Source organism: Rhinolophus hipposideros, assembly GCF_964194185.1.
Source record: "Rhinolophus hipposideros genome assembly, chromosome: 16".
Classification (NCBI taxonomy): domain Eukaryota; kingdom Metazoa; phylum Chordata; class Mammalia; order Chiroptera; family Rhinolophidae; genus Rhinolophus; species Rhinolophus hipposideros.
In genome coordinates, this window is record NC_138062.1 from 47849250 (window position 1) to 47858982 (window position 9733).

Genomic DNA, 9733 nt, shown 5'->3' on the forward strand with positions numbered 1-9733 from the left:
GGTGACATTTCCTGTGGGGAGCCTGGTGAGGATACCCCCAATGAAAGAACCCCTAACAGCCGTGTTCTCTGTGGAAAATTATCCTCACCCATGAGATCCCCACATCCCATTCTTACAGAGTGACATTTTCACCGAGGAGACCCGTCTTCACGGGAAATGCCCCCTCAAAAATATTTACATTCATACACCGCCCCCTTTCCCTCTTCAGGGAACCCTGCAGCCCCTCCAGTGACCCCCTCCCTCATCATCAGGATTAAGAAGCCAGGCCAGGCCGGGTTGTATTTATAGAAGCGATTAGCTTGTCTTTGGGGAGGGGGGCAGCTGAAGCTGTTTTCAACACCCCATCCTCCCGCAGTGTTCCTACAGCTGAGGCCAAACTGACCATGCTTCCCAGAGTTGGAGTGGAAAGCGTCAGAGATCTCCCCACTCCAAATCTAGGCATTGGGGGGCAGGGTGGGGAAGGCGCTGTCCACGGGTTCCGTCCTGTAAGTGGCCCGAGGGCCCTGAAGGGCGCGGTCACTGTACAGGAATGACCCCTGCTTGCCAACCAGGCTGACATAGATAGAGGTCTATGCCCTCGTGTTCCCCGGGCGCTTGTCTCATCTCTGCTTTTTGCCTGTGTTATCTTCCTATTTCTCTGTCTTTGTTGGTCGGCATGTTTGTGTTGCCGTCTCCTTGAGTCTGTTCCTCACACTTCTCTGTCCAAGGCCCGGACTCCGCTGGTGTCTGCCTTTTTCGCCCCCGCGGGCGGCCGCGGGAGCTCTCCGTGGTGCTGATCTCCTGCGCTCCTGTCCGCAGTACTGAAATCCCTGCATAGGGTTGGGGGCTGCGGTCAGGGGAGGGAAAGGGCTGGTCGGAGGCACAGCCCAGAGGCTAGGCAGATCTGACCTACGAGCACCCTGGACTACCCCAAATGTGCTGGGGGATGGCTAGGTCCACTAGGTCTCGGTTGCTAACGCCTCCAGTACATCAACGAGTGCCCACAGGGGGCCCAGAGACAGTGCTTCCTGATTTGTTCATTTACTCGACTTGTATTGAGCACCTACTGTATGCAAATTAGTGTTTTGGGATCTAGGAGTACAGCAGTAAAGCAGACAGACAAAAACTCTGCAGTAGCCTTGGAAGGGAGAGAGATTTGCGGTACTGGTCATCACTCACATAAACACATACGCCCACTCTGTGAGCACAGGAGCACACACACACATACACATACACTCTGCAAACATACAAACGTGAACACACCAACACAGTCAGCAAACGTAGACTCATATACTCATATCCACATAGTCTGCAAGCACATACTCCACAAACACACACACACACAAACATATATCCATAAATTCACACTCTGCAAACACATACTCAGAAAATGCAGACATATACACACTCAGCAAGTGCAGACACACACAATCAACACATACTAACACTCAACAAACACAAGCACACACACATAGTCCTAAAACCAAAGGAAGTTCAGCTACACATAGACAAACTCTCACCCAACATTTTTGGAATAGTGTGTCTTTTGGAAGACACACTATCCTTCCAAAATAACACATGGACGCACTCGTATATACCCAGGAGTGTTTTTCTCATCAGACTCTCCCACTAGAATGTCAGCTCTGAGGATTGAGATTTTCATGTCTTGCTCACTACTGCTTCCCCAGAATCTGACATACAGCAGGTGCTCAATAAATGGTGAATGAATGGATGAATTGATGTAATGTTCCCAGTGGACACATTCTCAGAAAGTACAGAGGAACACAAACACACATACACATTTCAGATGCAGACACACCCTCTCCACATGACAACACCCCCTTGTTCACTCATGGTCAACATTCATGGTCAATCTTTATCCGCTGACTTTATCCACTGATCCAACATTTTCATCCTATCCTGATCCTACATGTCCTCCCCTACATTTATTATCTTACTCTTACTCAACTGGACACACTTGGCTTGGGACACATACAGTCCTCCTTATCCAGATTTTGAACACACACACACACATACACACACACAGAGCCACACAAACACACCCTCATGTGACACCCCCCACACATATAGATCCATAACCTCAACATAAAAGCAAACACGAGAATGTATACATGGTCCCAAGTCTTCAAGCCTTTCTTTGGTCAGCTGGAGCAGGGGGTGGAGAAGTGGGAAACCCCTCCTCTGTGTCAAACCACGCCCCTTTCAGCTGCCACCGTTTCCTGGACTTAACCTTGAGGTGTCTCAGTAGCACCCTAGAACGCAGTCCTGCTGACAGGTAAGGGGTGGTCCAAGGGGGCAGAAGAGGGGAGAGAATTGTCTTGTCTCTACAAACTCCCAGTTTCCTCTGTCCGGGGGCTTTTTGACTCCAGCCACTGAACCCGCATCGTGACACAACCAAGCTTGGCTCCAAAGGCGCAGCCCTGGGTGGCAGCCCCTAAGCCGATTGTAGACTGAGAGAAGGTTACCATGAGAGGGGCCAGCAGGGATCGAGAGGGAGGAAGGAGACTGGGCAGAAGATAGGGAGGAATTACTGGACAGAAAACGGACACCAAAAGAGCTGGGGACATCCCCTTAGTTCTGAGCATGGAGGGGGTTGCCTGACGGCTGACTGGGTGGGAGAACCTGGTGGGTGTGAAGGGGGAATGGTACCAAGGGCATCTGGGCGTGAAGAGATAGAGGGGACAAGAGTCTGATGGAGGAGCTCCTGGGTCAGAGACAGGCCTTGGTGGTCCCCTAGGATTTGAAGGTCTTTGGCCATTGCCTCCTCATCAACTGCCCATTCTCTGCTCTGCCTGGCACTGTCTCCTGGGTGTGCACCAAGAGAGTACTACTCTGAGCTCCCAGAAAAGTACGGCCGAACTTCACCCCATATCCCAGCTGACTCATATCACAGGTGGATATGGCCTGCAGGGGCCTCACTCAACCCAGGGGCCTGGCTTGGGCCCTGCAACTGACCCTGGCATGGATCCTGCTAGCAGCCTGTGGAGGGAGCAGCCCACACCCACTTAGATCCCAGAGACACTATAGTCTGGCAGAGAATCTGGGCACAGGCCAGCTGCACCTGGCAGGTGAGTACTCCAGACCCTGACTAACTCACAACACCCAGGAACCCCCACTCCACCATAGCAATGCCAGAATTTCCTTATGACAGAGGCTTAGAGCAGCCTGGGCTAGTGCTGAAGAATGGTGGTTAAAGAGAATAGACTCTAAAGTCAGACTACCTGGGTTCAAATCCCAACTCTGCCATTTTGTAGCTGTGTGACTCTGGACAAGTCGCTTAACCTCTCCGGGTCTCATGTGGGCCATTAAAAAGGGGGAGAAATAATAAACCTACCTCATAGGGGTGTTGTAAAGTTGTTGTGAGTGCATGTAAGCATTTGAAAAATTATACCACTACCAGGGACAAAAAAAATAATTATCTGATTATGATAAATGATTGTTACTACTTGAAGCTGCATTTGTATTTCAAGCGAAGTGTCTCTAAGTTTTATGTTTGGGAGGAATGATATAACGGGTCTCCTCTATTCAGGGGACCCCCAGGCTTTGGTTCCCCAACCGTACCTGAGGATTCAAGACCCCAACTCAATGTAGTTCTCTTCTCCATGGCCCTTTTGTCCCTCAGAGATGGACACACCAGAGGCATCGGACCCTGGAATCCTCCCAGAACGCTGTGGGCAGCCGAGCCCCGGGTTAGTACAGCACCCCCACACACCCCAGCGTTGCCTTGTGATCTTTACTTCAGTTGCCCCAGCCAGGGGCCAGAGCCCCTGAGCATCTTGACCCAACCGGGCCGGTCCCTCCCGATATCCAGGTGCGAATCCTTCCTGGAACACCTCCAAGTTGCCCTCCGCGATCGCTTCCATTTCCTACTATTGGGTCTACGCCAGACACAGCCGATCTGCGCGGAGCTCTGCGACGCCTGGTAGGAGAGGCGGGCTGTGAGGGGCGTGGCTTATGTTTTAGGCGGGGCCGAGGGCGGGATCTGAGGCTTGCTGGTACTAGTGTTTGAAGTGGCGTGACCTGCCTGCCTCCAAGGCGGCCAAGGTCTAAAGGCTGAGGCCTAGAGTTTAGAAGCTACACAGAAAGTGGCGGGGCCTGTGGAAGCCTCCAGTACGGCAGCATGGCCTTCCACGTCTTTTTAAAAGGAGCGGGACTTCTTGATTGAAAAGAAAAGCAAAAAGTGTTGGGAATATAAGGGGCTAGCCGGGAATAGATGGTTTGAGGTCTGCTGGGATGAGACCAGCTGTAACAGGGCCCTGGGTATGTGTGCAGAATATGGGGCAGAATGAAATCTGGAGGATGGTGTTTGTAGGGCCGTGGTCCTAAGAGGAGGGACCTGGATCTGGGGAAGGGGCAGACACGGGAAGGATCCGTGGAGAGCTGGAATCCCACTGGAACGCGACTGCAGAGCCTTTACGCATCTTCTCTCCACACACCAATCCCAGGTTTGCCACCTGCGAAAGCGATATCACCTGCGGCCCAACTTGGCTCCCACTCCTTGAAAAGAGGAATTGCGACCCTGGCTGCATTACCTATGGGCAGGTGAGCATGGGACGGAGGTTGTGGGGAAGAGGCTGAGACCTCCCCTTACTATGTGCTGTCTCAACCCACTTAAGTCTGGACTGTCACTCACTCCCAAGACTCCCGCTCCCACCCTTCGCCCTTCTGCAGCCCAACTTCCATAGTGGAATACATACGCCAGTAGCCTCTCTAAGGGCCACTGAATCCGAATTTGCCCTCCCAAAGGACTATCCCTGTCGAAGACTCATCTACAGTCCCCCCTGAAAGACCCAGAGGCCCGAGTCACCTTCCCCAAGGCCCAGCCTTAATCTGGCCCCCCCACCCCCAAATAGGAAATACTCTCCCTCCACAAGGCCCCGCCTCTACTATAGCCCCTCCCCTAGAATCCTGGGAGCACCCAGAGGTGGGAAATGCCCGCCCCAGGACCTCGCCCCCGCCGTCGCACAGGCCCCTACTCTCAATGGAACTCCCTACCGGCCTTTCGCTTCGGAAGGCCGAGATCCACAACGCGCCCTCTGCCTGCCCCCACACGACACGCCCCCAAAGTGTCTGCACTCCGCCCACTCGGGTCTAACTCCACCCCTTCTCCCAGACCTTCGCTGACGGGTTGGACCTTTGCCGCTCGGTTCTGGGCTACGGGCTGCGGGTGGCAGTTCCTGGCGCTGGTCACTGCCTCAACATTTCCATCTCTGTGCGTCCGCATCCCAGACACGGACGGACGTCTCGGGAAACCACCTTCCCGCACTCCCGCCACCCTCGGACCTGGATCCTGGACACCGCGGGGAGCGGGAGTGGCAGTGGAAGCGGCAGCGTCCCCTAGGGGGCGCCTGGTCTTGGCTGGGAGAGGCGTCGCTTTCCCCGCATCGCCTCCCTGCCCCTCTAGACACCTAGAGCCCCACCCCTCTCCCTCTCTGCCTTCCAGTTTCTAGAGACCTGTCCCTCCTCCCTGGGGCTCCAGAGATTCGCTCCTCTCCCAGATTATTCGAGCCATAATCCAGCGCAAGCTCATTTCCTCTTCTCTGCCCTGAATAAAGTTGCCAGCTAGAGCACATGATGTGGCTGCTTATTGGGGAAACAGGTGGGAAGGAGAATTTCCAGAAAGTGATGGGTGTCTCATTTCTAATCCTCAGGTCCTAGAGTTAGCGACTGATACACACTAGCATGTAAATGATGAATGGCCTGTATCCTGGAGCACTTGTGTTAGTAACGTGGAAAATTCCGGTGTCAGGAACAGGGGTTGGGGTCAGAAGAAAAGCTGACGAGGGCAGAAGGTATGTTCTCTCACTGTGTGCCACCGGGGGAAAGCTCCCTGCCACGCAAGAAGCTCCCTGACTTGTACAGATCTCCCCTTCCTTCCTCCCATTCTCCCAAATCCCAGTCCTAGCCCTAAGGCAAAGGACTGGACTCAGATTCAGGATTTGGGCTGTAAGCACTACTCCTAATCCTCCTCATCCTCAAGCCCTAGGAGAACCTTGGTTTTTTCACCGGGAAAACAGGGCAAGGTCACTTTTAGTTCAATAGAGCAAGATTGGTGGATGCCTCCTATGTTAAGGCACTGTGCTAAAGTAGATCAAGTTCATTCCCTGACCTCAGGGAAAATGGAATGACATGAGAAGTATCTCATTGGGAGAGTAGCAACCAGGCCTCTTTTGGCTGCAAGAGACAATTGGGTTCAAAGTGCATTTAGCCAAGACAGTGCTAAGTTTCAGAAATGACTGTATCTAGGTGCTTAAATGATGCTGGAATCTATATCTTTTTCTCACAGTAGCAAAGATGGAACAGAAATTCCATGATTCCCATAAGTAAATGGGCCTATTTCTCTGTCAAACCAGCAAAAGTTCCAGGGCTGGCTCTCACTGATCCAGCCTCGTCATGAGCCCATCACCAAACCAATCATCGTGCCCAGGGGGATGCTCTGCTTTCACTGGCCTGATCTAGGTGATGGGCTTTTGCCTGAAGGCCCTTGGTAGCATCAGTTCCATCTGAACCACAGGGACTGAGGATGGGGGAGGAGTGGTCCCCCCCAAAGAAAAGTCAGGTGCTGGAACCAGATGGGAGAGGGGTACTGGGCAGGGAATGAAAATATATTGACTGTGGAGACTGGTGGTTAGGACCCCGACTCTGGAGTACATCCACCTGGGTTCACATCCCAGTTCTACAATTTACTCTTGCTGTAACTTTGGGCATATTGCCCAGCCCTCTGAGTCTCAGTTTCTTCATCTGTAAAATGGAGATTATAATTGTTCTCATAGGATTGTTGGGAGAATTAAATGAGTTCATGCCAGTTGTTCTGGCTATGCTCTGCTGTGTAATAACTCCAAACTCCGTGGTGTAAAACAATCATTATTAGCTTTCACGGTTCTGAGGTTTTCCTGGACTCATCTGGGTTCTTGCTCAAGGTGTCTAATGCAGTTGCAGACAGAGGCTGGGGATGGAGTCACCTTAAAGCTTCCTCACTCACCCATCTGTCTGGTGGTTCGTGCTGGCTTTTGCCTTGAACTTCAGCTGAGGCCATCGGCCAGAATAGCTACACATGGCCTCTCCCTGTGGCTTGAGCTTCCTGACAGTATACTTGCTAGATTCCCAGGGCAAATTTCCCAAGAAAGAGAACCAGGTGACAGTTGTCTCACCTTTGACAACCTAGTCTTGGAAGTCACATAGTGTCACCTGCTTTCTAGTCACTAAGGTGAGTAACTAAAGCCAGCTCATACTCAAGGAGAGGCATCCTAGACTCTGCCTCCTAATGACAGCGATGTCGAATAAAACGCTTGGAAAGTGCTTGGTACATAATTAACACTTAATAAATGTTGATGTCATCCATTATCGTTGTTGATGATATATTCTGTGTTACTGGTAATAAGGATAAGTAGGCATTCAAAGAAGAAAAGTGACAGAAGCCTTAGAAGGATCTCCAGGCAAATGACCAAGCTGTGGGAAAAGGACGTTTCAAACTGGAGGCCTGGAGATTTCAGGTTCTAGTCAGCGAGCCTGGAACAGAGTGTAGGAACTGGGGTCAGATCATGGAAGGCCTTGAACCGCTGGCAAGGCAACTTCGACCTGATGACGAGGGACAGGGTTACACAGGGGAAGATCCATCAGATTGACACTTACCTGCCAGTTAAAAGCAGGACAGAGGAGGGTGAGACCGGAGGTGAGGGGCATCAGTGAGGATCTTGGGACAGGAGCCGGAAGATGGGCGGAGGGAGATAACACACAGGGCTGTCCCAAGGAGTGCAGGAGTGATTGTTTGATTGTTTCAAAACTTTAAGAAGCACAGGTTGGCTGGCCCGGTGTTTCAGTTGGTTGGAGCGCGTCCTCTCAACCTCAAGGTTGCCGGTTCGACTCCCGCAAGGGATGGTGGGCTGCGCCCCCTGCAACTGGCAACGGCAACTGGACCTGGAGCTGAGCTGCGTCCTCCACAACTAGGATTGAAAGGACAACTTGACTTGGAGAAAAGTCCTGGAAGTACACACTGTTCCCCAATAAAGTCCTGTTCCCCTTCCCCAATAAAATCTTTAAAAAAAAAAACCAAAAAAAAAAACCACACAGGTTGTTGTCAACCTCATTTTAAACCAGATCCTGGGGACCTTCACATATCTGCTGTGGGGCCCTGAGGTGAGCTTGATACTGCTGGTCTGGGGACCCCGCTTTGAGGAGCTATGGATCCAAAGACTTTTGTTAAAGGTAACATTTGCGACTTTCCGGCTGACTTGCCGACCGCACCCTGGCACCATGGACCCCCGAGGCAGGTGGTCAACTTCAAACCCAGGGCCTGCCAAGCTGTCGTGCTCGGTATTGTTAGAGATCCAAAAAGAATTATTAGACTACAAAAGGTAGGCATTAGGGTTCTTGAAATGAACCACAGGTCATCATATTTTGCTAAGATTCTTAACACAGAGAATCTTGTGCAGGAACTGCTAACGGATCCAGAAAACTACAGGGTGATTTTTGTTCAAGGAGGTGGGTCTGGCCAGTGCAGTGCTGTCCCCTTAAACCTGATTGGCCTGAAAGCAGGAAGGTGTGCGGACAGCGTGGTGACAGGAGCTTGGTCATCTAAAGCAGCAGAAGAAGCCAAGGAGTTTGGAACTGCGAATATCGTCCACCCAACACTCGGGAATTACACGGAAATCCTGGACCCGAGTACCTGGACTCTCAGCCCAAACGCCTCCCATGTGTATTATTGCGCCAAGGAGACCGTGCACCGCATGGAGTTTGACTTTATCCCTGATGTTGGGAGAGCAGTGCTGGTTTGCAATATGTCCTCAAACTTCCCATCCAAGCCACTGAATGTTTCCAAGTTCCGTGTGATTTTTGCTGGTGCGCAGAAGAACGCTGGCTCTGCAGGGGTCACACTGGTCATCATCCGCCATGACCTGCTAGGGTTCGCCCTCAGAGAGCGCCCCACCATCCTAGAGTACAAAGCGCAGGCCGGCAACAGCTCCTTGTACTACCCACCTCCCTGCTTCAGCATCGACGTCATGGGCTTGGTTCTGGAATGGGTTAACAACGGCGGTGCAGCAGCCATGGAGAAGCTTAGCTCCAGCAAATCGCTAATGATTTATGATATTATTGATAATTCTGAAGGATTCTATGTATGTCCAGTGGAGCCCCAGAATAGAAGCAAGATGAATATTCCATTCCGCATTGGCAATGCCAAAAGAGACGATGCTTTAGGAAAAACGTTTATGGAGAAAGCTCTTGAGCGCAATATGATCGATCTCCTTGAAAGGGCATAGGTCTGTGGGAGGCATCCAGGCCTCTTTGTATAATGCCATCAAAATCGAGGATATTCAGGAGTTGGCTACCTTCATAAAGAACTTTTTGGAGATGCATCAACTATGAACACATCCTACCCAATATATACTTTGCCCTTGAACAACGTACAAAATTTAAAGTAACTTAGCAATGGCTTCAAAAACTTAAACGTGGTATTTTTCTCAAAGGAACATATTATAAATTTTTCCCCCTCAAATAACAGCAAAATATCCACAGCTATGCAAAGCTGGTGGGACTTAATTTTGACTTGAACTGGAAACACTTAAAATACCTTCCTTTAGCTTTTCTAAGGATTCCAGCTTATGTTGTCTTTGCTGCTACTTTTTCTGGCTAGATCTCTGTATTCAAACTTGCCTGTGGACTTAATTATACAAAGTGCAGTTAATTGTTTTTGGAGACCCACAGTACACAGCATGGAGGGCGGGTGGTGTCCACT

General features: G+C 51.0%; 2 protein-coding genes and 1 pseudogene across 4 annotated transcripts in view; 2 read left to right on the forward strand and 1 right to left on the reverse strand.

Moving 5' to 3' along the window:
- The first annotated feature begins 814 nt into the window (after window positions 1-814).
- On the forward strand, window positions 815-5571 carry RTBDN (retbindin). Its single transcript, XM_081075543.1, has 5 exons — window positions 815-3068; window positions 3623-3689; window positions 3812-3922; window positions 4446-4542; window positions 5114-5571. The coding sequence occupies exons 1-5, from the start codon at window positions 2900-2902 to the stop codon at window positions 5339-5341; spliced, it is 672 nt and encodes a 223-aa protein (XP_080931669.1). The 5' UTR covers window positions 815-2899; the 3' UTR covers window positions 5342-5571.
- A 2137-nt stretch (window positions 5572-7708) lies between these two features.
- Window positions 7709-9733, reverse strand: part of RNASEH2A (ribonuclease H2 subunit A) — a 9907-nt gene continuing 7882 nt past the window's right edge. Inside the window, exon 7 of one of the 2 annotated variants that reach the window (XM_081077735.1) lies at window positions 7709-7943. In XM_081077735.1, coding sequence (XP_080933861.1) covers window positions 7846-7943 — 98 coding nt within the window. In that variant the 3' untranslated portion in view covers window positions 7709-7845. The remainder of the gene's footprint in view (window positions 7944-9733) is intronic. The other variant, XM_081077732.1, reaches the window with a different exon arrangement.
- LOC308508962 (phosphoserine aminotransferase-like) lies at window positions 8181-9363 on the forward strand (annotated as a pseudogene). Its single transcript has one exon. The product of its transcript is annotated as a phosphoserine aminotransferase-like (transcript).

Coding starts and splice junctions, on each gene's coding strand:
- RTBDN (XM_081075543.1), top strand. CDS start 2,900: ATGGCCTGCAGGGGCCTCACTCAACCCAGGGGCCTGGCTTGGGCCCTG. Junction 3,690..3,811: donor TGTGGGCAGCCGAGCCCCGG/GTTAGTACAGCA, acceptor CCCGATATCCAG/GTGCGAATCCTTCCTGGAAC. Junction 4,543..5,113: donor GCTGCATTACCTATGGGCAG/GTGAGCATGGGA, acceptor CCCTTCTCCCAG/ACCTTCGCTGACGGGTTGGA.